The 27716-nt window shown below is 43.5% G+C and overlaps 1 protein-coding gene across 2 annotated transcripts in view; it reads right to left on the bottom strand.

Annotated features, from left to right (window-relative positions):
• epha8 (eph receptor A8) overlaps nt 1-27716 on the bottom strand; it is a 523624-nt gene that overhangs the window by 26509 nt on the left and 469399 nt on the right. For both annotated transcript variants that reach the window (XM_043675512.1, XM_043675513.1), the window contains exons 15-16: nt 19121-19311; nt 6552-6707 (exon numbers count right to left, since the gene is read on the bottom strand). In XM_043675512.1, coding sequence (XP_043531447.1) covers nt 6552-6707; nt 19121-19311 — 347 coding nt within the window. The remainder of the gene's footprint in view (nt 1-6551; nt 6708-19120; nt 19312-27716) is intronic.

Below are 27716 nucleotides of genomic sequence, written 5' to 3'. Positions count from 1 at the left end.
AGGGAGAGGCTGAACAGGCTGGGTCTGTTTTCCCTGGAGCGTCGGAGGCTGAGGGCTGACCTTATAGAGGTTTACAAAATTATGAGGGGCATGGATAGAATAAATAGACAAAGTCTTTTCCCTGAGGTCGGGGAGTCCAGAAGTGGAGGGCATAGGTTTAGGGTGAGAGGGGAAAGATATAAAAGAGACCTACGGGGCAACTTTTTCACGCAGAGGATGGTACGTCTGTGGAATGAGCTGCCAGAGGATGTGGTGGAGGCTGGTATAATTTCAACATTTAAAAGGATGGGTATATGAATAGGAAGGGTTTGGAGGGATATGGGCCGGGTGCTGGCAGGTGGGACTAGATTAGGTTGGGATATCTGGTCGGCATGGACAGGTTGGACCGAAGGGTCTGTTTCCATGCTGTACATCTCTATGACTCTATGACTGTATTTGTGTTTTAGCCTATTCAAATTTAAGTTGTAAGTAAATAATCGTGCTTATTCGATTTTATCCTTATTTGTTTTGATTGCTCAACATCTGTTTCATTATTAAAGCAAATTCTGTAGCATTGTGTACTTATGTTTCTGTGAGAGTGGCACCTCATTAAAAACAAAGCACTGCAGAATATGGTCTATCAAGCCAGATTTCAGTCTGGGATCTAACTTGTCCAGTAATAAGATCAGCTGGGATCATGCTGATAGAACAGAGTGATCCCACAACCAAACAATCAGATTTAATCTCTGCAGTCCTGCCATATTCAGTTGTGAATGATGGTGGAAAATGAAACAATTCAGTTGAGGAGGCTCCACAAGTATCCTTTTCCTGAATGATGGCAAAGCATCAGTGCAAAAGACAAGGCTATAATATTTGAATCCATCTTGAGTCAGAAATGCAGTGTGTATAATTAATACAACCTCATGTGGTAGACCCCAACATGACAGATGCCAGTCTTCAGCTAATTTTATTTAGTCCATGTGATGTTAAGGAATGGCTAAAAGCATTGGAAACAGCAAATGCTATAGAGTCAAACTAGTGCTGAAGACTTGTGCTCCAAAATTAGCTGCAACTAGTGTCGTAGGATCAACCGCCTCTCAACTGCTCCTTCAATGACCTTCCCTTTAGACATCCCTCAGAAATGGGGTTGTTCATTGATGATTGCATGATGTTCAGCACCATTTGCAACTTTTCAGATTCCAAAGTAGTCCAGGTTCAAGTACAACAAGATCTTACAATATCTAAGCTTGGGTAGGCAAGTGGCAATGACATTGAGGGCACATACACACCAGGCAATGACTGGCTGCAACAAAACAGAATCTATGCATCACCTTTTAGCATTCAATGGCATTATCTGCAGTGTATCCTCTATTACCAGTATCCGAGAGATTATCAATTGCCAAAGACAGAACTGAAGAACCACATATATACACAAGCCAGGTCAGAGGCTAGCAATCCTGCAGTGGGTACCTTACCCCCCGATTACCTGAAGCCTGCCTACCATCAATGTTGGAATATTCCCATTTGCCTGGAAGAGTGAACTCCAAAAACAGTCAAGAAGCTCAATACAGAACAATCCAGGACTCAACAGTCACTTGACTGGCATCCAATCTAATATCTTCAATATTCATCCCCTCATCATTGATGTTCAGGAGCAGTACAGTGTACCATTGACAAGATGCAGCGCAGAAATTCAATAAAATTCCTGGAACAGCATGTTCTAAATCCATGACCTCTACCATCCAGAAGGAAAAGTTAGGACAGTGAGCAAATTAGTCAAAGGAGAGACTGTGGACGTGATCCATTTAAATTTCCACAAGGTGCCACACAGGAAGCTGCTAAATAAGATAAGAGCCCATGGTGTTAGGGACATTGTAGTGGTATGGATAGAGGATTGGCTGACTGGCAGAAGGCAGACAGTAGAGATAAAGGGGTCTTTTTCAGTATGGCAGCCAGTGACTAGTGGAGTTCTACAGTGGTCAGTGTTGGGACCATAACTATTAATATTTTACATTAATGGTCTGGACAAACTAAATTAGGGCACATTGTTACTAAATTTTCAGATTGCACAAAGATAGGAGGAGGGACAGGTAAGATTGAGGAAGTAGGGAGGCTGCAGAAGGACTTGAACACAGGAACATAGAAAATAAGTGCAGGAGTAGGCCAATTGACCCTTGGAGCCTGTACCACCTTTCAATATGATCATGACTGATCATGCAATCTCAGTTTCCCTTTCCCACTTTCTCTCCATACCCCTTGATCCCTTTAGTTACAACGGCTACATCCAACTCTCTTTTGAGTATATCTAATGAACTGGCCCCAATAGCTTCCTGTGGGAGAGAATTCCACAGATTCACAACTCTCGGAGTGAAGAAATTGTTCCTCAGCTAATTCCTGAATGGCTTGTCCCTTCTTCTGAGACTATGACCTCTAATTCTGGACTTCCCCAACATCAGAAACATTCTTTGCGCACCTAGCCTGTCCAATCCAATCAGGATTTAATATACTTTCATGAGATTCCCCCTCATTCTTCTAAATTCCAGTGAGTAAAAGGCCGTCGATCGAGTCTTTCCTCATAGGTTGGTCCTACTATCCCGGGAATCAGTCTGGTGAACCTTCACTGGGCTCCTTCAATAACAAGAATGTCCTTCCTCAGACTAGGAGACCAAAACTGTACACAGTACTCAAGGTATGGCCTCACCAAGGTCCTGTATAACTGCAGCAAGACATCCTAACTCTGATCCTCAAATTGTCTCACTATATGCTGTTATATTTCCTCACTGCCTGCTGCACCTGTATGCCAACTTTCAGCGACTGTTCCACCATGACACCCAGGTCTCATTGCACCTCACCTTTTCCTAAACTGCCTCCATTTAGACAATAATCTGCCTTCCTGCTAATGTGACCTGCTTTTGATAACCTCACATTTATCCACATTATATTGCATTTGCCCAGTATTTGCCCACTCAGCCACCCTATCAAGTTACCCTGCAGCCTCTTAGCATCCTTCAGACAGTGCACATTGCCAACCAGCTTGGTGTCATTTGCAAATTTGGAGATATGACATTTAATTCCTTTGTCCATATGATTAACATAAATTGTGAACAGCTAAGATTCCAGCACTGAACCCTACGGCATCCCACTCGTCACTGCCTGCCACCCTGGAAAGGACGTGTTTATTCCAACTCTCTGCTTTCTGTCTGCCAACTAGTTCCATATCCATGTCAATACTTTACCTCCAATACCATGAGCTTTAATGTTCCTTATTAATCTATTGTGTGAAACCTTGTCAAAAGTCTTTTGAAAGTCCCGAGACACAACATCTACTGATTCACCCTTGTCCACTCTGCTGGCCACATCCTCAAAAAGTTCCAGAAGATCTGTCAAACATGATTTCACTTTTGTGAATCCATGCTGACTTGGGCTGATTCTGAGACTGCTTTCCAAATGCTCAATTACTACATCTTTCATAACTGACTCCAGCATTTTCCCAACCATCAATGTCAGGCTTACTGGCCTATAATTCCCCATTTTCTCTCTCCCTCCTTTTTTAAAAAGTTAGGTTATGTGAGCTACCCATAAGTTCATTGGAACTCTTCCAGAGTCTACAGAATGCTGAAAAATGATCACCAATGCATCTGCTATTTCTAGGGCCACTTCTGTAAGTACTCTGGGATGCAGAGCATCATGCTCTGGGGACTTATTGGGTTTTAATCCCATTAATTTCCCCAATACAATTCCCTGACTAATAAGGATTTCCTTCAGTTCCCTCTGTCTTTTAGCATTTCTGGATGATTATTTGTATCCTCCTTAGTAAAGACAGATCCAAAGTATTTGTTTAACTGGTGACTTACATTTGTTTTCACCAGTCTTTTTCTCTTCACATATTCATAGAAGCTTTAGCAGTCATTTTTTAAATGTTTTCCATAACCTTACTTTCATTTCTATTTTCTCCTTCCAAATTAAACCCTTGGTCCTCTGCTGAATTTTAAATTTCTCCCAGTCCTTGCGTCTACTGATTTTTCTAACCAATTTATATGCCTCTTCTTTGGCTTTAACATTATCTCTAATTGCCCTTGTTAGCCATGGTTGAGCCATTTCCCTGATGCCAGACCAGGATGTACAGTTGTTGAAGTTCATCCATGCCCCTTAAATGTCTGCCATTGCCTATCCACTGTCAATTCCTCAAGTATATTTGACCAGCTTATCCTAGCCAATGCATGCCTCATATCATCAAAGTTAGCTTTCTTTAAGTTCCAGACCATAGTTTCAGATTTAACTGTTTCACTCTCCATCTTAATGAAGAATCCTACTATATTATGGTCACTCTTCCCCAAAAGATCTCACACCACACTGTCATTAATTAATCCTCTCTCACAACACAATATCCTCTCGTTGGTTCCTTGATATGTTTCTCAACCCCATTCCTTGACATATCAGTTGAGGAAACCATCTGTCATACAAGGCAGGAAATCCTTCTCCATTGCATTGGTACCAGTTTGGTTAGTCCAATCAATACGTAGACTCAAGTCACCCGTATTTCATGCATCTCTAATTACCTGCTTGATATAATCCCCAACTTCACAACTACTGTTTGGTGGTCTGCACACAACTCCCACTAATGTCTTTTTCCCTTCGGTTTTCCGCAGCTCCACTCATATACATTCCACAATATCCAGGCTAATGCCCTCCCTTACTATTGTATCAATCACCTCCTTAACCAGCAACGCTATCCCCATCTCCCTTTCCTTTTCATCTATCTTTCCTGAAAATTGAATAAGCCTGGACATTGAGTTCCCAACCTTGGTCAGTCTGGAGCCAGGTCTCTTTGATCCCAATTACATCATATCTATTAATAAGTATCTGAGCACTCAATTCATCCACCTTATTACAAATGCTAGGCTGGAGAATTAGCAAAGAAGTGACAGATGGAAAACAACATGATAAATTGTGAAGTTAGGCACTTTGGTAGCAAGAATAGAGGCATAGACTATTTTATAAACAGGAAAGGCTTCGGAAATTTGAAGCACAAAGTGACTTGGTGTCTTAGTTCAGAATTCTCTTAAGGTGAACATGTAGGTTCAGTTGGTGGTTAGGAAGACAAATGCAATGTTAGCATTTATTTCAAGAGGCTAAAAATACAAGTGCAGGAATATACTGTTGAGTCTGTACAAGGCTCTGGTCAGACTGCATTTGGAATATTGTGAGCAGTTTTGAGCCCCGTAACTAAGGAAGGATATGCTGGTATTGGAGGGGAACAAGAGGAGGTTTACAGGAATGATCACGGAAATGAAGGGTTTGTCGTGTGAGAAGTAGTTGAGGACTCTGGGTTTATGCTTGGAGTTATAAAGGATCAGAGAATCTCAATGAAATTTACAGAAGACTTGGATAGAGTGTATGTTGAGTAGACTTTTCCACTCATAGGAAAGAGTAGGACCCTAGGGCACTCTGTCTCAAGACTGAAGGGTGACCCTTTAGAACTGAGACGAGGAGACATTTCTTCAGCTAGAGGGCCATGAATCTGTGGAACCCATTGCTGCAGAGGGCTATGGAAGCCAAGTGATTGAGTGCATTTAAGGTATAGATAGCTAGGCTTTTGATTATTAAGGGGATCAAGGACTACAGGGAGAAAGCAGGAGAATGGGGTTGAGAAACATATCAACCATGATGGCATGGTGGAGCAGACTCGATGGGCTGAATGGCTTAATTGTGCTCCAACATCTTATGGTTTTATGATCAAAGGGCAGTAAATATATGGAAACACCACTACATACAATCCTCTCACTATTCTGATTAGAAAATATATCACTGTTCCTTCATTGTTGCTGAGTCAAATCCTGGAACTCACTTCCTAACAGTTCTGTCCCTGCAAAATTTCAAGATGGCTGCTCAGCACCTAAAGGGTAACTAGGAAAGGACCATAAATGTTGGCCTGACTCGCAACACCAATATCCCTTGACATGCAAGCATTTCTTTGGTTTAAACTTGATCAAAGCCTTTCATAATTTTAAATATTTTCAGTAGGTCAACGCTCAACCTTTTCTTTTTAGAAGTAAAGAGACAAAATGTATTCCTCTGCTCCTGATAGATATACCCTCTCTTTCTTCTATGAACCTAGAAAATCATTTGTGCATCCTCACTAATGTCCCTGCATCATTTGTGCACCATGGCGATCAGATGTAAAAATGCAGTTATCCAATCATTGTCAAAACATTTAAAGGTTCAAATTGCAGGAAGTTGCTTCACACACTGCTGCTTGAGCAGGTGCAAAGGCTTGAGGCTTAGACTGCAACATTACTGTTCTTGTTAGACTGTTCCATCTGGAAACACCCTCTGGTTTGATGCAGATGTATAAATGGTGCAGAGGCAAAAACATTTCACTCAAATGTTATTCTAAATCGAGCAAATAAGACACATGGAACTCAAAGTCCAACACAAGGAGTGATTTATAGGGCAAGGAAGAAATGAAAGTTGAATAAAGTTTAATTACAGTATATTTTACTGCAAAATGGGCATTTAAATCCATCATATTAATTCACTGTATTAATCATCTGCACTGTCTCAGTACTTACTCCAGGTTCATTCTCATTACCAGGCCCAGTGATAAATAACCTGCAGCTGCAAAGTTGTCTTTATAGCGTCCCATTTTAATGACATCCAGCCATTCATCCACAGAGGCAAAGGATGTGTAGTTGGGAATGTTTCTGTTTAGCAGAGGACTGTTCAGTCTGCAAAATAAAGAGTGTGTGATAATATGAAACTGAGAGTCTCATCATTCATTAGACAATGGTCAGTGCTAAAGTTATAACATTGATGTATTCTCCTGTAAAGCAGTATCTGAGAGAATATTGAAGACATGTCCTTGCCTGTAGCCTTTAAGTCTTAATTATGAAGTTTTAATTCATGTATTAGTCACACTAGAGCTTCTATGTTTTGCAGTGGATTCAATTTTTCAAATTTGTGGTTAATCCCATTTAGAGGAAACCATGTAAATGAAACAGCCCAAGTCAATCTGGACAAATTACAAATTAAATCATGCAACTCATTTTTTCCCCAGCCCAGTGTTTACGGAGTAGAAGGATGGTGTCTGAGTGTTAATGGGATGTGGACAGTTGAAGAACATATACAGCCCCGAAACCTGTTTCCCGATTCAGTTCGATGATAGCTGATCAGCACCCCAATTTTATTTGAGTGCTGTCTCTATTTTCCTGAATGTCCTTGATTAACCTTTATGTCCTGTTGGAGAATTTTTCAGTCCTGGAAAAAAAAGGGTTGGCTTCTTCCAGGTTGGTCATCTTCCAGGATTCTATAGACTCTGGAACAGTCCCTGTAGATTGGAGGGTACCTAATGTAACTCCAATATTCAAATAGGGAGGTAGAGAGAAAACAGGGAATTATAGACCAGTAAGTCTAACATTGGGAGTGAGGAAAATTCTTGAATTCATTATCAGTGTCTTTATAGCGGAGCATTTAGAAAGCAGTGGCAGGATCAGACAGCGTCAGTATGGATTTATGAAAGGGAAATCATGCTTGACGAATCTGTTGACAGTCTATGAAGATGTAACTAATAGAGTTGACAAAGGGGTGGTAGTCAATGTGGTATATTTGGACTTTTAGAAAGCATTTGACAAAGTTCCATGTAAGAAATTATTGTGCATGATTAAAGTGCATGAGATTGGGGGAAGTGTATTGGGATGGATAGAAAACTGGTTGGCAGAGAGTAAACAAAGAGTGTGAATTAATGGGTCCTTTTCAAATTTTCAGGCAGTAACTAGTGGGATGCCACAGCAATTGGTGCTGGGACCCCGGCTATTCACAATATATATTAATGATTTGGATGAGAGAACAAAATATCACATCTCAAAGTTTGTAAATGATACCAACTTGGATGGGAAGGTGAACTGGGATGAGGATGCAGAAATCCTTCAGAGTGATCTGGATAGGTTTGGTGAGTGGGCCAATCAATGGCAGATGCAGTATAATTTGGAAAAATGTGAGGCTATTCACTTTGGAATCAAAAACAAGAAGACAGATTACTACCTGAATGACTGTAAATTGGGAGGGGGGGAGTGTACAGTGGGACCTGGGTGTCCTTGTGCACCAGTCACTGAAGGTAAGCGTGCAGCTGCAGCAGGTGGTAAAGAAGACAAATGGTATGTTGGCCCTTCATTGCAGGAGGTTTTGAGTACAGGAGCAGGGATGTGTTGTGGCAGTTATACAGGACCGTGGTGAGACCACCTCGGTCCTGTATAACTGCAGTTTTGCAGTTTTGGTCTCCTTTTCTGACGAAGGATTCTCTTGCTTTCGAGAGAGTGCAGTGAAGGTTTCCCAGGCTGATTCCAGGGATAGCAGGACTTACGTATGAGGAGAGGTTGACTCGGGGAGGATTGTTTTCATTGGAGTTCAGATGAATGAGGGGGGATCTCAGAGGCTTATAAAGTTCTGACAGGAGTAGACAGAGTAGATGCAGGGAGGATATTCCCGATGGTGGGTCTGTCCAAAACCAAGGGTCACAGTCTGAGGTTTCGGGGTTTACCATTTAAGATGGAGATGAGGAAACATTTCTTCACCCAAACAGTGGCGAGCCTGTGGAATTCATTACCACAGGAAGTAGTTGATGCCAAGACAGTGAATGTATTCAAGGGATGGCTAGATATAGTACTTGGGGTGAATGGGATCAAAGCTTTTAGGGAGAAAGCAGGATTAGGCTATTGAATTGGACGATCAACCATGATTGTGATGAATGGCGGAGCAGGCTTAAGGGCCGAATGGCCTCCTCCTACTGCTTTCTTCTACGTTTCTATGTTTTTATGTCTCCCCTCTGAATAGTTTACTTATTAGTTTTCTGACAGAACAATCTGTAATTCTCCTGATATGATTGATTTCATCTGTGGTTAATGCAGTTTGGATCTTTTTAAATAGCTGATACAGCACATGTCTCCATCTACTTGTTGAGCACATGGTGCTATAGTGGTCATGTCACTGGACAGATAATTCAGGGAGGCAGTGCTAATTCTCCTAATGGTCTCTTTTATCAGCCCCTACCCTAAAGGTCCTCCTGAAGCTCAATATCATTTAGAATTAAGCCTTTTCTTTTGAGTTTGTGACATCAAACTTAGAGGGAGGCTGTGGCATAATAGCAGCGTCACTGGAACAATAACCAAAATCCCTAAACTAATGTGCTAGGTATGTGGATTCAAACCTCACCATAACAATTGATAGAATATGAATCCAATGAAAGGTGGAATTAACAAAGAGCTAGCCTAATGACGGCCATGCAACCATAACACCCAATCTAACAGCCAATAGGGAAGAAAATCTGCCATCCTCACCTCGTCTGGCCAACGTTTGACACAACAGTGTGGTCAATTCTTAACTGTGCTTTGAGCAATAAATTCTTGCCGAGCTACTAACACACGTGTCCAATGAATACAGTTAAAAATTGCCCATTTCTGCCTCCAACTCTGTTGTTAACCTGGGTGATGATTCAAGTTCAACATGATAGTGTAAAGCATCCCCATTTAGCCAAATGTTGGATTGGGATTCTAGAAGACAAAGAGGAGGGTAGCAGAGATGGGTCAATCTAGACATAGTTGGATGATAGATATTACAGAGTAGCTGCAGATGAGCTCCAGCGATTTGTGAGGGTGGGCACAAGTGAGGATAACAAACATGATGGATTGTGACAGTCAATCTCCTGCTTGAAGCAGCTACAAGCAGCAGCAGGATGGTTTTAAAATTCTATCTCTAGGGCTACCTCCTAGATAGCCATCGTCCACCTCTGGAACATGATCCTTACTATAATTTCCCTACTTTCATTCAGCTTAATTTTGAGACTTTTTAATTAAATTAACAGCTTTCTTCCTCTTCATAATCATCACCTGATGTAGAATCAGGCAGCCTTTGACCTTACTGTAGTTAATATGAAGCATTTTTATCCTGCATTGGTTGCATTACTTCTATTATCTTACATTGGTCTGATGTTGTCCTTTAAACCAGATACAATATGAAAGGTTTGGTAAATCTCATCATGTTCAGCCAAGGTGTTTCCACATGTTGCAGAACTCCTTGGGGTGGGCTGGAGAGGCTTCTGCTATTGCTTTGCCCTCCCCACACTAAATTTAATGAAAATAAAAATTAGGCCACAGTAAATACAAGCAGAAATTTCCAACCACAGCCTTGCTGGTGATAGGTTTGAGAATCAGTCAAACATAATATTTTCAAATATCTTCAGACTTTTTGATTGATTCAATTTTTAATAGAATTGTCTGATTTTTTTTTAGTATGGCTGATGTTATACTGATTTTTAACAAGTTTTGTCAACAGACTGAGATTGTATTAAACAGGTACAAACAAGCAGCAGCGCAGTGAGTGTAATTGGATCATATAAAATGAGATCTTTATGGAAAGAAAGCTTTTAGTTAATCCATAGGACAGTGAAAGAGTTAGAAAAGTGAGGAAATATTTAAGTAATGGTTATTTACTGGGAAACATGTTAGAATTCAATTTTGTAGTTTCTGTTCCTTAAATGTATATGATTTTCTACAGTAATAATATGTAACATCACAGTCATTTAACCTCATGACCATTTGTGTCTGTGCTAGATCCTTGAAAGAGCTAATCAGCTAATCCCATTCATACTTCCATCTCCATAACCCTGCCATTTCCCACCTTCACCTATCTAGCTGGTTCCCTTTTGGAAATTCACTTTTGACTCTGTTTACATTGCACTTTCAGACAGTGTTTGCAGACCATAATGGCCCAGATCTTCAGACTTCTGCATGGTTGGATTCTGGATATATCCCATAGGATGAATTAGTGCAAGGATATATGGGAAGTGCCAGGGAATTTGGATATCTCTGCTTCTGGGATAATCAGTTCTGTAGAATCTGACAGATTACTCATGTGGATTTCCACCCGACTCTTCCTCTTCTCGATCCACCCTAAACACCCTCAAAATCCCTAGACTAGATGTGACCCAATGCAAACTGATTCCCACCAACAGCTCTCTGACCTAACTCCCATCCTGACCCAAACTGACTATCCCAATCCACCTTCCATCTTCCCCATTTGCCACATGCATCCATCCCCTCACGCACATATCTGCTCCATGTAGGTGCTCAAAGCAAGGTTGGGATTTTGAAACTCTTCACTTGCAGAAGTACAGCAGCTCATGCTGTAATAAGGGGCTGTGGTTTCCATGCAGACTTTCTGCATCACTGCCTCTGAGGATTCCCGCATCAAGACAAGTAATGAACGATCTCCCCTCAGAAGTGACACAGAACAAGTAGAGAAAGGTAAGCGTATTTTATGTTTAGTAGAATTGGAAATCGGTTTTTAATCCTGGTCAGAAGATGTAGGTCAAACATTTACTGAGCAAGAAAAGAGTCCTCCTCATCTCTCTTTGATTCTTCATATTGTTTCAGGCAAGGGAAGACCTCTCCACATACTCCCTTGGCATACTCATTATAAACATCAATCCCGTTTGTTGTCAGAAGCCTCTTGAAACATGTGAAGGTTTCTAGTTTCAATATCCATGCTGGCCATCAATCTCAGCAACTTACTACTGTTTTAGAAAGCTCATTGTCTATGTTTATATGCATGCATATGGATAAAATGTTTCTCATTTTTATTTCACAAATCTGTCTAATTTACCACTGAATAAATCTAAGATTAAATCAGAGTCTAATATGAGTCCCTTCTCCTAGCAGGAACTTAAGGAGGTTGTTGTGAGGAATAATTTTTGTCTGAAAATATTTAGTGTGAACGAGGTTTCTGTATCTCAGAAATCAACTTCAAACTCTTCATCAGCGTTAAATCCCTCCACAGCTTCACTGCACCAAACCTTATCCAGCCACAGAGAATTAATGGTTCTCAGTATCTGTTGCTCACTCCATCTTCCATTCTCTGGAGGGTCAAATGACATTCATGTGCTAATGGGAGCCCCAGGAAGTTCCAGTGCAAGGAGTCTGTGGGATTGCAGGAAGTTTGATATTCAAATAGGCAATGTTTCTACAGCCCAGACTCTCTGAGAATATCACCAACTCTAACTACAAAACTGACTGCACAATCTCTCTCAAACACACATGGCAATGGAGTCAATCATGCAATGAGGCAATTTGCACTTGTGATGAAGCTATGTCCATTCTATCATTGCAAATTATGGAATTGGGTACAGCTCTCTTACAGAAGGTGGAATCCCACAGATAAAACAATATGCTCCTTCCTATCAATTTTCTTGAGAGAAAAGAAAATGTTTCAGGTTAAATGGAAACCATAACTCTCCTAGAAGTCACTATATTTTGCCGACGTTGAATGGTTATTGGCCAGAGAGCAGATTTTCTTTGTCTCCCACAGGTGAAGTATTTGCACTAACTCTTTCTTACATTTGATGCAAGCTGGTTCTGGAAACATGCTGAGACAGCAAATGAGAAACGGAAACGTCACATATTAATAAATATTGGAACAGGCAGGTCTTCCTACCCAAAGAAATATATCCCCATACAAAAATTGCCTGCACTCTCTCACTCACTCTGTCAGCCTCCTCTTGACAGATGGAGAAAAGAATCAAATTCACTGAAAGACAGGAAGCCTTCTTTCAGAGAAAAGCCATTTTAACACTTTATGCTGAGTTACTGTTGGCTAATGTTTGATGCAAGTCAATTTAACAAAGAAAGGGGAAGATTTAATGAGACTACTGTCAGGATGGTTACTTTCAAGGACTTATTAGACTGCTTTTACACAGAAGCAATTTAATGGATAAAAACATTTCAGGATTGTGTTTTAAAACAATGTATTTATGAAGAACGCTTTGAGACAGGAGGATGGTTGACCTTGAAGTAGTTTCTTGAAAGATCATGAACCATGAGAAATCCATTTCTTTCACTGATCACCAAACCCTTCACTATATTGTTGGCACTTACTGAGGTTTGTCAAATAGAGTCATAGAGCTCTACAACACAAAGACAGGTCCTTAAGCCCAAACTGGTCCATGCTGACTAAAATGTCAGTTCACACTAACCCTATTTCCCTGCACTTTTCCCATATGCTTCTAAACCTTTTCTATTTGTGTACTTGTTCAAATGCCTTTTAACGTTGTTAATGTTCCCACCTCAACTACTTCCACGAGCAGCTCATTCCAAATGCGTATCACCCTCTGTGTAGAAAGGTTGTCCCTCAGGTTCCCTTTTATTCTTTCCTCTCTAACCATAAACTGATGCCCTCTGGTCCTCGATTCCCCAACCCTGGAAAAAAACACTGAGTGCATTCACCCTATCCATGCCTCTCATGATCTTATACACTTCTATAAGATCTCCCCCTCAGTCTCTTATGCTCTAAAGAAAAAAAGTCCTAGTTGTCCAACTTCTCCCAATAACTCAGAGTGCTGAGTCCTGGCAACATGCTTGTAAATTTCTTTTGCACTCTTTCCAGCTTAATAATATCATTCCGATAGCAAGGTAACCAAGTCTGAACAAAATACTCCAAATGCAGCCTCACCAGTGTCCTGTACAACTGCAACATAACTCTCCAACTTCTGTACTCAGTGCTAAAAACCTTCTTCACTGCCCTGTCTATCTGTGACTACACTTTCAGAGAACCGTGCACCTGAACTCCAAGGTCCCTCTGTTCCACTACACTCTTGAAGGCCCTACCATTCACCTTGCCTTGATTTGTCTTTCCAAAGTGCAAGACATCTCACTTATCTATATTAAACCCCATTTGCCATTTCTCAGCCCACTTCCCCAGCTGATCAAGGTTGTGCTGCAATTCCTGATAACCTTCCTCACTGTCCACAACACCACCTATTTTACTGTCATCTGCAAACATACTAATCATGGAGGAGAAAGTGAGGACTGCAGATGCTAGTGATCAGAATCGAAGAGAGTGATGCAAGAAAAGCACAGCCAGTCAGGCAGTATCAGAGGAGCAGGAGAGTCGATGTTTTGGGCATCAGCCCTTCATCATAGATCAGAGAGTAGGGTGGAGCAGATAGGTGGGAAGGAAGATGGACAGGTAGGACAGTTCAAGAGGGTGGTGCCACGTTGGAAGGTTGGGATTGGAATAAGGTGAGGGGGAGCGGAAATGAGGAACCTGGGTGGGTTGGTGGGAAGAGTGGACCTGACAAGGGAGTCACAGAGGGAATGGTCTCTCAAAACACAGATAAGGGTAGGGAGAGAAATATATCTTTGGTGATGGGCTCTATTTGTAGGTGGCAGAAATGGTGGAGGATGATGCAGTGTATCTGGAGGTTGGTGGGGTAGAAGGTGAGGACCAGTGGTTGTTTTGTCCTTGTTGCTGTTGGAAGGGTGGGATTCAAAGGCAGAGGTGCGGCATGTAGATGAGATGCACTGGAGGGCATCGACAACCACATGGGAAGGGAAATTGCGGTCTTTAAAGAAGGAGACAATCTGTTATGTTCTGTGGTGGAATTGGTCCTCCTGGGAGCAGATACAGCGAAGGCAGAGGAATTGGGAGGAGGGAATCGCATTTTTAGAGGAGGCAGGGTGGGAGGAGGTGTACTCCAGGTAGCTGTGAGGGTCTGTGTGTTTGTAGTGGATGTCAGTGTTGAGTCGGTCGCCGGACATGGAGGTGGAGAGGTCCAGGAAAGGGAAGGAAGTGTCCAAGATGGTCCAGGTGAACTTGAGTTTGGGGTGGAAAGTGTTTGTGAAGTTGTTGAACTGTTCAACCTCCACGTGGGAGCATGAGGTAGCGTCAATACAGCCATCAATGTAGCGGAGGAAAAGGAATGGTGCTGGTGTGGCTGCGGAGGATGGACTGTTCCACATATCCAACAAAGAGGCAGGCATAGCATACTAATCATGCCTTGTACATTCTCATCCAAATCACTGATGCAGATAACAAACTGCAATGGGCCCAACACTGACCCCTGAGGCACTTCACTAATCACAGGCCTCCAGTCTGACAAGCATCCTTCACTATTACCCTCTGCTCCTTACAATCAAGCCAATTGTGTATCCAATTTGCCAGCTCCCCCTGGATTCCAAGTGATCTAACCTTCCAGAGCCACCCACCATGTGGAACCTTATCAAAGGCCTTACTGAAATTCATATAGAGTATGTCTACTGCCTTACCTAGTCAACCTTCCCAGTCACTTCATCAAAAAGCTCTAACACATTTGTGAAGCATGATCTCTCATGCACAAAGCCATGCTGACTAATCCTAATCAAACACTGTCTTTCTAAATGCATGTATGTCTTATCCCTCAGAATCTTCTCAAGTAACTTACCCACCACATGTTAGGCTTTCTAATCTATCATTCCTCGGCTTTTTTGCAGCCCTTCTTGAATAAGGGCACAATCTTCACTAGCCTTCAGTTTTCTGGGACCTCACCCATGGCTGACGATGATGCAAAAATATCAGCCAGGGTCCCTGCAATTTGTTCTCCTGCCTCTTGCAGATTTCTTGGATATATCTGGTCAGGAACAGGAGATTTATCCATCTTCATACATCCTGAATGTCAAACACCTCTTCCACTGTGATATTGATTGTCCCCAAAATATGACCACTAACTTCCCCAATTTCCCAAGTCTTCATGTCTTTCTCCACGGTAAACACAGAGGGGAATTATTCATTGAGGACCTTGCCTATCTCCTGCGGTTCTACACATATACATCCACTTTGGTCCTTGAGGGGCCCTATTCTCTCTCTAGTTATTCTTTTTCCTTTAATATACTTAAACAACTCTTTGGATTCACCCTAATCTTCTCAGCCAAGGCTAGATCGTGCCCCCTCTTCACCCTCCTGATTTCATTCTTCAGTAAACTCCTGTATCTCCTACATACCTCCAGGGATTCCCTTGATCCCAGCTGCCTGTACCTGAGCCACAACCTCCTCCTTTTTTCTCATCAAACTCTCAATATCTCGTGTCATCCAGGGTTCCCTATTCCTGCCAACTTTGCCCTTCACCCTCACAGGAACATACAGACCATGAGCTCCAGCTAGCTCACTTTTTAAGGTCTCCCACTTGCTGGAGGTCCCTTTGCCTGCAAACAAACTACTCCAATTAACCACCGCAAGCTCCTGGCGAATTCCATCGAAATTTGCCTTTCCCCAATTTAGAACTAAAACCTGTGGAACAGTTTTGTCCCTCTCCATAGCTATTTAAAATTAATATAATTATGGTCACTGGTCTGAGATTTCTTCCCAACTGTCCCTCAATTTTGCCTCTTCCTGAGTAGGACCTTCTGTATACTGCTTGAGGAAATTTCCTTGAACACACTTAACAAATTCCACCACATCTTGGCTCTTAACACTATGGCAGTCCCAGTCTATGTTAGGAAAATTAAAATCCCCTACTAATGACAATCCCATTGCTCCTGCAAGTCACCCCAATCTTTCTGCATAATTGTTCCTGTAATTCCAGTTGACTATTTGGGGGCCTATAGTACAATCCCAATAATGTTACCATCCCCTTCTTATTTCTTAGCTCCACCCACAAAGCCTCACTGGTTGCTCCTTCAGTTATTTCATCTCTGATTACTGCTGTGATACTCACCTTAATCAAAAATGCAACTCCCCCTCCCTTCTTTCCACCATCTCTGTCCACCCTAAAGCACTTGTACCCTGGTACATTAAGCTGCCAGTCCTGTCCCTCCCTTAGCCATGTTTCTGTCATGGCTATAATATCCCAGTCCCATGTACCTATCCACACTCTTGAGTTCATCAGCTTTACCTGTCGGCCCTCTTGTATTGAAATAGATGCAATTTAATCCAGCAGGCAATCCTTGTAGATGGAGTGCAACGTGGGAAGGTGTGAGGTCATGCACTTCATTAGGAAGAATAGAGGCATGCACTATTTTATAAATGAGGAAAAGATTCAGAAGTCTGAAGTGCAAAGAGACTTGGGAGTTTGAGTCCAGAACTTTCTTAAGGTAAACTTGCCAGTTGAGTCAGTAGTTAGGGAGGCAAATGCAATGATGGCATTTATTTTGAAAGGCCTTGAATATAAAAGCAGGGATACTCTTCTGAGGCTCCACAAGGCTCTGGTCAGACTACATTTAGAGTATTGTGCGCAGTTTTGAGCCCCATAGCACTAGAAGGATGTACAGGCCCTCGAATGTTCAGAGGAGGCTCACGAGAATGGTCCAAGGAATGAAAAGCTTAGCATATGAGGAACATTTGAGGACTCTGTGTTTATAGTCAATGGGGTTTAGAAGTATGAGGGGGAATCCAATTGAAACATACAGAATACTGAAGGGGCTGGACAGAGTGGATGTTGGGAAGATGTTTCCATTGGTAGGAGAAAGTAGGACCTGAGGGCACAACCTTAGAGTAAAGGGAAGACATTTTAGAACGGAGATAAGATGTTTGGATATATCTGGTCAGGAGTGGTGAATCTATGGAATACAATGCCACAGAAGGCTGTGGAAACCAAGTCATTGAGTATATTTAAAACTAAGATAGATAGGTTCTTGATCAACGGTTACAAAGAGAAAGCGGGAGAATGAGATTGGTCTCCATCCTCACCCTTCCCCACCCCCCACTCCTGCCAATCTAGTTTAATCCCTCCCTTGTAGCACGAGCAAATCTGACTACCAAGATATTGGTCCCCATCCAGTACCAACCCGTTCCCCTTGAACAGGTCATCCCTCCACCCCAGAAAAGATCCCAAAGATCCAAAAATCTGAATCCCTGCCCCCTGCACTAATTCTTTAGCCATATCTACCATATCCGCCTGTTCTTACCCTCTCTAGCATGTGACACCAGAAGTGGGCGGCACGGTGGCACATTGGTTAGCACTGCTGCCTCAAGCGCCAGAGACCCGGGTTCAATTCCCACCTCAGGCGACTGACTGTGTGGAGTTTGCACATTCTCCCCGTGTCTGCGTGGGTTTCCTCCAGGTGCTCCGGTTTCCTCCCACTGTCCAAAGATGTGCAGGTCAGGTGAATTGGCCATGCTAAATTGTCCGTAGTGTTAGGTAAGGGGTAAATGTAGGGGTATGGGTGGTTTGCGCTTCGGTGGGTCAGTGTGGACTTGTTGGGCCGAAGGGCCTGTTTCCACACTGTAAAGTAATCTAATCTAAAGTAATCTGATGATTACCACCGAGGGGGTCCTAGTGTTCCTCCTATCTGCTGAAGATTGCAGGACACGGGAAAGAGAGAAATAGGCACCTAATCAATCAGGTTTAGAGTAAACAGAAAGCCCCAATGTTAGTAAGAAGGTTGCAGTAAAGTTGGTGTGCAGAAGAATAGTTGGAGGCTATACTCATTGAGTCAGATAAGATAAATCATTAATGTTTTAAATTCCAGAAAACTATTATTTTACACTGCTAAGTTGAAGTAAAATTAGCCATGATTTAAAACAATGGCCTAACAGACTGGATAGGCTGAATAGTATAAACCTGCTCCTAAGCAGGTTTGCTCATAAATCTTCACTATTTCGGAAACATAGCACATATGAAGTGTTTTCTCCATCTGTCTGAGAAAGGATTGAAACACAATAGATACCTGTAAAAGTGCAGTGTCCATTTCTTATGTCTCGTGGAACATGTTGTTGCTGTGATCTACTTCGACAGGGATTTATTCTGTGTATGTAAATAAATGAACACTCTGTGGATGTACGAGCACTTCCAACTCCACCTGAATCTTGATTAAAGACAGGCGTGCTGTGCAGCTGTTGAAGGATTGCTACATTAGCTTTTCTGCAGCATGCATTACAGTTAATCAAAGTAACTGCTTCCCCATCTTTTTTCCATTATCTTGCTCGGTCTAAATATCCTGTGAATTGCCAGCATTTGGACATACTATGACAAAGAGTTCTCGAATCTTGCCAGCCGTCACCATTGTGGCAGTGAGTTCAGGCATGATCAGTCCTGTAATATACAACTTCAACTGAACTACCATCTTTCCATAATTCGGAACAAATGGCGTAATGGTGCAAGCAGCAGAAAAGATGTTAAAAGTAATGGGCTGGATCTTAACAGTGAGTGCAAGTGTGAAATGAAGAAAGCAAGTCAACAGCTCGTTTTACACTGCTCCTGATTGAATTCAATGGAAATTAAAATGACAGCTGACGTAAAACAGTTGACTGACACTCTGCAGCCTTGGCTTTAGGCTCCACCCTCACAGAGGCCACTGTCTCAGACCCCTGGAAAACAAAGCTGTGGTAACTGGTTTCTTACCTGCTTGTGGTATCAAGAATCTTGAGGGCAATGGGGTTCCTAATGAGCTTGTCCAATACACTGACGATCTGGAAAAATTTGGGCCTCTCACTGCGATCTTTCTGCCAACAGTCCAGCATTAACTGATGGAGGGCTGCAGGACAGCCCATGGGAGCTGGAAGTCGGTAACCTTCTTCCACGGATTTAATTACCTGCAATACAAAATATCATACTTTCAGTGATGGTGATATGCCAGGTATGTAGGCTGCATGTAGGTCCCAACAACTGATCGACTGTAAAAAACATGTACCGTATCAAACAATATGCTCTGCAAACATGTACTATATCATACGCCATTTCCTGTATCAAACAACATATACTGTATCAGATACTACATCCCATATCAGACACCACGTCCCATATCAGGCACCACGTCCCATATCAGGCACCACGTCCCATATCAGGCACCACGTCCCATATCAGGCACCACTTCCTGTATCAGACACCACATCCCGTAGCAGACACCACGTCCCATATCAGACACCATGTTCCGCATCAGACACCACATCCCATATCAGACACCACGTCCCATATCGGGCATCACGTCCCGTATCAGACATCATGTCCCACATCAGACACCACATCCCGTATCAGACACCATGTCCCCCATCAGACACCACATCCTATATCAGACACCACATCCCATATCAGACACTACTTCCTGTATCAGACACCACGTCCCGTATCAGACCCCACCTCCCGTACCAGACACCAGGTCCCGTATCAGACACCATATCCCATATCAGATACAGCATCCCATATCAGACACCATGTCCAGTATCAGACACCACATCCCAAATCAGACACCACGTCCCATATCAGGCACCATGTCCCGCATCACACACCACATTCCGTATCAGACACCACGTCCCATATCAGACACCACGTCCCATATCAGACACCATATCCTATATCAGATACAACATCTCTTATCAGACACCATATCCCGTATTAGACACCACATCCCGTAGCAGACACCACATTCCATAGCAGACACCACGTCCCGTATCAGACACCACATCCCATATCAGACACCACGTCCCGTATCAGACACCATGCCCCATAGCAGATACCAACTCCCTTAATAGACACCACGTCCCATACCAGATACCTGGTCCCGAATCAGGCACCACATTCCGTATCAGACACCACATCCTGTGTCAGACATCACGTCCCGTATCAGACACCACATCCCATGTCAGACACCATGTCCCGCATCACACACCATGTCCCGTGTCAGACACCACCTCCAGTATCCGATATCACATCCCGTAGCAGGCATCACATCCCGTAGCAGACACCATGTCCCATGTCAGACACCACGACCCGTATCCGATATCACATCCCGTAGCAGGCACCACGTCCCGTATCAGACACCACATCCCGTAGCAGATACCACGTCCCGTAGCAGACACCATTTCCCACATCAGACACCAGATCCCGTTGCAGATACCACGTCCCGTAGCAGACACCACGTCCCGCATCAGACATCACATCCCGTAGCAGATACCACATCCCGTATCAGACACCACGCCCCGTGTCAGACACCACGTCCCGTATCCGATATCACATTCCGTAGCAGACACCACATCCCGTAGCAGACACCACGTCCTGTACCAGACACCACATCCTGTAGCAGACACCATTTCCCGCATCAGACACCACGTCCCGTAGCAGACACCAGGTCCCATATCAGACACCATATCCCATATCAGATATAACATCCCGTATCAGACAACATGTCCCGTATTAGACACCACGTCCCATAGCAGACACCACATTCCATACCAGACACCACATCCTGTAGCAGACACCATTTCCCGCATCAGACACCAGATCCTGTAGCAGACACCACGTCCCATATCAGACACCACGTCCCATATAAGACACCACGTCCCGTAGCAGGCACCATGTCCCATATCAGACACCATATCCCATATCAGATATAACATCCCATATCAGACAACATGTCCCGTATTAGACACCACGTCCCATAACAGACATGATGTCCCGTATCAGGCACTACATTCCATAGCAGACACCACGTCCCATACCAGACACCATGTCCAGTATCAGACACCACATCCCGTATCAGACACCACGTCCCCTATCAGGCACCACGTCCTGTACCAGACACCACGTCCCATATCAGACCCCATATCCCATATCAGATACAACATCTCGTATCAGACACCATGTCCCATATTAGACACCACGTCCCATATCAGACACCAGGTCCTGTATCAGACACCATATCCCATATCAGATATAATATCTCATATCAGACACCATGTCCCGTATTAGACACCACGTCCCGTAGCAGATACCACATTCCATAGCAGACACCACGTCCTGTACCAGATACCACATCCCGTATCAGACACCATGCCCTATATCAGACACCAGGTCCCGTATCAGACACCACGTCCCATATCAGACACCATGCCTCGTATCAGACACCATGTCCCGTATCAGACACCACGTCCCGTATCCGATATCACATCCCGTAACAGGCACCACATCCCGTAGCAGGCACCATGTCCCGTATCAGACACCACACCCCGTATCAGACACCATGTCCCATTTCAGATACCATGTCCTGTGTCTGATATCACATCCCATAGCAGGCACCACGTCCCGTAGCAGACACCACATCCTGTATCAGACACCACATCCCGTTGCAGACACCACATCCCATATCAGACACCACGTCCCGTTTCAGATGCCACGTCCCGTATCCGATATCACATCCCGTAGCAGGCACCACGTCCCGTAGCAGACACCACGTCCCGTGTCAGACACCACATCCCATGTCAGACACTACATCCCATATCAGACACCATGTGCCGTACCAGACACCCCATCCCGTAGCAGACAACACGTCCCGTATCAGACACCACGTCCCATATCAGATACCCCGTCCCGTATCAGATACCCCATCTCATATCAGACACCACGTCCCGTATCAGACACCACATCCCATATCAGATCCACATCCCATATCAGACACCACGTCCCGTATCAGACACCACATCCTGTATCAGATACTACATCCCATATCAGAGACCATGTCCCGAATTAGACACCACGTCCCATACCAGCCACCAATTCCCATACCAGACACCATGTCCTGTAGCAGACACCACATCCCATATTAGACAGTATTTATTAAATAATTAATATTGAAGTACCCTGACCAATCAGAGTTGACCTTTCTGATCTGATCACTAAGATTGACAGTTAGCTGCTTTTACTGCTTTCCATGCCAACAATACCTCAACCAATCTGTACTCTCTGCTCATGCTGTATAAACTGGTGTTCCTTTTTTCAAGTCTATTTCTTGTGTCCCAGTCCTGACGAGGATAGGATTAAAAAAAGCTTCACCTGCTTGTCTCCTTTTAATGATGTTTAAGATCTATACTACTGAGCAAAATATCACTAATACAAATCTTTGTAAGATGGAACGCTTTGGTATCGCTTAGTAAAATTGAGAAGTACTCAATCCTGCAGCAGTACAATATTGATTACATAGATCCTCTTATAAAATAATGGGACGCTCAAGGGATTTTGGAACTTTGGTAGAACACAGAATCAGACCTCCAGTATTATTAATCTTTAATATAAAGTCTCCCATTTCTACTCAGACAGGTCTACGTGAGATTCAAATTCATACTGGATGGTTACCTTTCAACATTGACATTTACTTTCAAGCAAAAGTAAGGGGTTTTTGGAGAGGTGTGGCTCAGGGAGAGGTGTGGCTGAGGTAGGTGTGGCTCAGGGAGGTGTGCCTCAGGGACAGGTATGACTCAGGTAGGTGTGTTTCAGAGAGAGGTGTGTCTCAGAGGGAGGTGTGTCTCAGAAAGAGGTGTGCCTCAGGGATGTGTGCCACAGGGAGGTGTGCCTCAGAGAGAGGTGTGTCTCAGAGAGAGGTGTGCCTTAGAGAGACGTGTGCCTCAGTTGGAGGTGTGGCTCAGGGATGTGTGTCTCAGAGAGAGGTGTGTCTCAGTGGGAGGTGTGCCTCAGAGAGAGGTGTGTGTCAGAGAGAGGTGTGCCTCAGTTGAAGGTGTGGCTCAGTGAGGTGTGTCTCAGAGAGAGGTGTGTCTCAGTGGGAGGTGTGCCTCAGAGAGGGGTGTGTCTCAGAGAGAGGTGTGCCTCAGTTGGAGGTGTGGCTCAGAGAGAGGTGTGTCTCAGAGAGAGGTGTGCCTCAGGGAGGTGTGCCTCAGAGGGGTGTGCCTCAGAGAGAGGTGTGCCTCAGGGAGGTGTGGCTCAGGGAGGTGTGCCTCAGAGCGAGGTGTGTCTCAGGGAGGTGTGCCTCAGAGAGAGGTGTGCCTCAGTTGGAGGTGTGGCTCAGGGAGGTGTGGCTCAGGGAGGTGTGTCTCAGGGAGGTGTGCCTCAGGGAGAGGTGTGGCTCAGGGAGGTGTGTCTCAGGGAGGTGTTACTCAGGGAGAGGTGTGGCTCAGGGAGGTGTGCCTCAGGGAGATGTGTCTCAGAGAGGTGTGTCTCTGGGAGGTGTGTCTCAGGGAGAGGTGTGCCTCAAGGAGGTGTGGCTCAGAGAGAGGTGTGCCTCAGGGAGGTGTGGCTCAGGGAGGTGTGCCTCAGCGAGGTGTGCCTCAGGGAGGTGTGGTCTTTATAACCAGATTTGCCTCAGGGAGGTGTGCCTCAGAGGGGTGTGCCTCAGAGAGAGGTGTGCCTCAGGGAGGTGTGGCTCAGGGAGGTGTGCCTCAGGGAGGTGTGTCTCAGGGAGGTGTGTCTCAGGGAGGTGTGTCTCAGGGAGAGATGTGCCTCAGGGAGAGGTGTGGCTCAGCGAGGTGTGCCTCAGGGAGGTGTGGTCTTTATAACCAGATTTCCATGAAAAGGACAGATTGATTAACTGAGTTATTGCCTGTCAGATGGGAAATGCTGCTGCTAAGGCCACAACCCACAAAACAGACACATTGCTGATGCTGAGATACATAAGAAACAGGAATTGGAGTTACAGTGGGCTCAAGAAGTGAAATGTCCAAATCCCATTCCTGTTTCTTATGCATTCTAGCAGCATCAGTGTGTCTGTTTTGTATATTGTGTCCACCATTCAATAAGTTTATTGATGGTCTTCTATCTTCTTGTATCATCCCCTAACTCTTAATGCCCTGGGTATTGAAAATGTACCAATCTGGAGTACAGGCAGTCCCTGGATTGTGAACATTCTGTTCTGGAGTCTGCTCGCATGTCAATTTGTATGCAAGTCAGAACACAATTCTGGACAATGTGAAGCAGCTGTTTGTAAGTACAGGAAACATTTGTATGTCAGCTCTTTAAAATTACATTCCTGTATGTGATCGCACTCATAAGTATGAACATTCGGAAGTCAGATGTTCACAACTCAAGGGCCCAGTGCACAATCAGTTCCTGACTATTCACAGCTCTCCAGAGGAAAGGAAAATTTCAAAGTTTGACAATGCACTGAGTGAAGCAATTTCTTCTCATCGCAGCTCCAAATGACCGACCCCTTGTTCTTATCTCCCTAACTCCACTTCCATCCCTAAAGCCCTTGAAAAAATGTATATATTACATGTTCCTAGCAGATCACTTCTCATTCTCTTAAATGCTAGCAACATAGCCCTTGTTTACTCAATTTCTCACTGCAGGACCAGACCTTGTCCCAGGATTCAGTTAGGGAATCCTTGGTGCTGGTCCTCCAAAGCAACTCTAGCTTTCACTAGGGAAGGAAAGCAAAACTGTAAAGAATGCCCCAGATGTAGTCTCACTAAAACTCTATACATGTAGTGAGGCATCCCAACTCCTGCACATCAATCTTTTTGACACAACAACACAGAAGGAACTATCATATATTTCCAAGTCAGGATGGTGAATGGCTCGCAACTTGAAGGTGGTGGTGTTCCTATGTATCTGCTGCCTTGTTCTTCAAGATGGAAGTGGTCATAGGTTTGAAAGATGCCGTCTAAGGATTTAACTTGAGCCCACAACCTAATTCGGAAGCAAGTGTGGCATCTGACCTTCACACAAATGTACCAAATATTGTGACGGTGATTGCTAATCTAAATGAAGGGCTCTTTACTGCACGTAACAAGACTCCAGGCGAGCACTTTATACACCAGTTCAGCTCTGCTCCAACAACCACATCACATGTTAACTTGCTGTGATGATGTATCCCAAACTATTTACATATTCAGCAGTACATTAATTAGTATGTTTAACTACAAAGCCAAGTCACTACGCCCCCAACAAAGCCAAGGCTTTCTAGTTACCTGTGTTGATTCCTATCAATTGCTCTCAACTGTGTAATAATTTGATCCTGATTAAGTCATTCAGATATTCACATCATCCTTAAGCTAATTTCGTGCTCAGTGATTTACCTGTTCAAACAACATCAGTGTCCGGGACTGGCTGGATGTGCTATTTCTGGAAGTGTATTGAAAATTCCCAACGGTAAACAGTTTGAGTAGCGTGTAAATCCTTTTTTAATTGTATCCTACAATTAATTGTATCCTACAATTTCTTCCTGTTGCAACATAATTAACTAGGGGATTTTGTATTCCAAAACTGCTGTTTACTTAGTACATTCTGTCATCAATACAATGGATTTTTGCAATGGAAATTCAGGAGCATTCGTTTTGCACCAGAGGCAGAAAGGGAGGGCAAATGGAGGGAATACAAGGTGGAACTGACAGTGTCCATCACCGTGACCCAAGCTGAGGTGCATTCTGCCTGGCTGGACAGATGCAGCCTGATGCAAAACCATTTGCAGAACTGCACCATCTGCTGCATGGATAACTACAACCAACATGCACTGTACGACTGGTAACATGCAACTGTCTCTTTTCAGGCATAGAGCAGTGTCATCTAATGTCCTGGGGTGCGAGAGTAGTGCTAATCTCATCAGTAATGACCTCCTTCTCCATTCCTTCAATTACGTTCGCCATCAAGTAGGAGGCTGGGATTTTGCTCACTCCATCACTTGAGCACAGATTCATTTTCCTTAATTCATGAGCATTGAGCATAAACGTGTTCATCAGAAATTAATTGTTCAAATGCTTCATGCTATATACGCTACCACTTACCTCATTACTTTCTGTAAGAATGTTCAATCATGACTTTGCATGCTCTTAAGGGGCACTCCTAATACCGACTCAGTCTAGGGTATTAAATGAGTCATGATTTAGTTACTAGATCATAGAATCGTATAATACAGAAGAGGCCTTAAAGTCCCATCAAGTCTGTACCACCAAAAATATAGTACTACCTTCCAGAGGGATACAGATTCTTAGAAAATAGGCAGCAGGTTTAGATAGAGGATCTGGATCAGCGCAGGCTTGGAGGGCCGAAGGGCCTGTTCCTGTCTGTAATGTTCTTTGTTCTTTCCTAGTCCCACTTTCTCACAATAGCCTTGAATGTTATGACATTTAAGTGCTCATTCAAGTACTTTCTAAAGGTTATCTGGCTTCCCCCATCAAATACCTCCCCAAGCAGTATATTCCAAATTCCCACCACGCTCTGGGTGAAAAGGTTTTTCCTCAAATCCCCTTTTTACCTCCTGCCTTTCATTTTAAAATTATGCTGTCTAGTTACTGACCCTTCAACTAAGGAGGACAGCTGTTTCCATTCACCTTGTTCATGCCCCTCATAATCTGATACATGGGAAGAGGGTGAGAACAGGAACATGTATATGGTATGTTTCTGGAGCTTCCTTTTCTCAAACTCTGCAATGCTCAATTATCAGAAATGGAAAGACTGAAACACAGTCAATCAGGAGCATAGAAATCTCAATACAAATACTGCAGGAGGATTTTTCTTTTCTGATTTTTACTTTCGGATACCTGCGGTTGTTTTTATATATTCTGCTTTAACAGCATGAAGCCCATCGTAAACGGTAAATGACATCATCACTGCAGCAATACAACTGCTCCTGGACAGAGCAAAGTACAGGATAACAGTTTGATAGTAGCAGCTCTGATTTTCATACACACTCTATTGGAATAGATCCACATTGTCCACATTGCACAATCTGCAATTACTTTCAAACATTTAATTTACGTTTTGTTCCGATTACGGATAAGGTTAAACTCAGCTCTCTCACGGCAGGTAAAAAGTTAACAAACATGATGTGACTAACTGTGCTTGTTCCAGTGTTCTTGAATTAACAGGAATATATTACAAACTGTACAAATGCAGCTGTTTGGATCCATTGGAAACCTTGCAAGGGTAGAATAAATCCATTATCAGTTGGACACAAGTCTATTACTGCAAAGAAAATAGATAATAGAAGTGAATAATAATCCAATAATTCAATGACAATTAGCACTGATTCAACAGCATTCTTCAGAGACGCTCAGGGAATAGGAGCTGAGAAATTGCAATGTCACGCTTAGAGGTTGTTCTGAAGGACTATGTTATTTGTAAAGTCAGTGGAGAAGTTGGCATTGCACTGACATCTTCCCCAGATCAGCTGGGGCAATTCAGGGTTCAATCAGTACAGGTCAGGTAACTTCTCACTGGGAGTGAGGTAAAATTGCCTTTGATTCTGATATATGACACCCCCTTTAGGCCCATCTTCTCT

The sequence above is a fragment of the Chiloscyllium plagiosum genome, chromosome 34 (genome assembly GCF_004010195.1).
Source record: "Chiloscyllium plagiosum isolate BGI_BamShark_2017 chromosome 34, ASM401019v2, whole genome shotgun sequence".
Taxonomy (NCBI): Eukaryota; Metazoa; Chordata; class Chondrichthyes; order Orectolobiformes; family Hemiscylliidae; genus Chiloscyllium; species Chiloscyllium plagiosum.
Note: the sequence above shows the minus strand (reverse complement) of the source record. Positions and strands in the feature narration are given on the sequence as shown.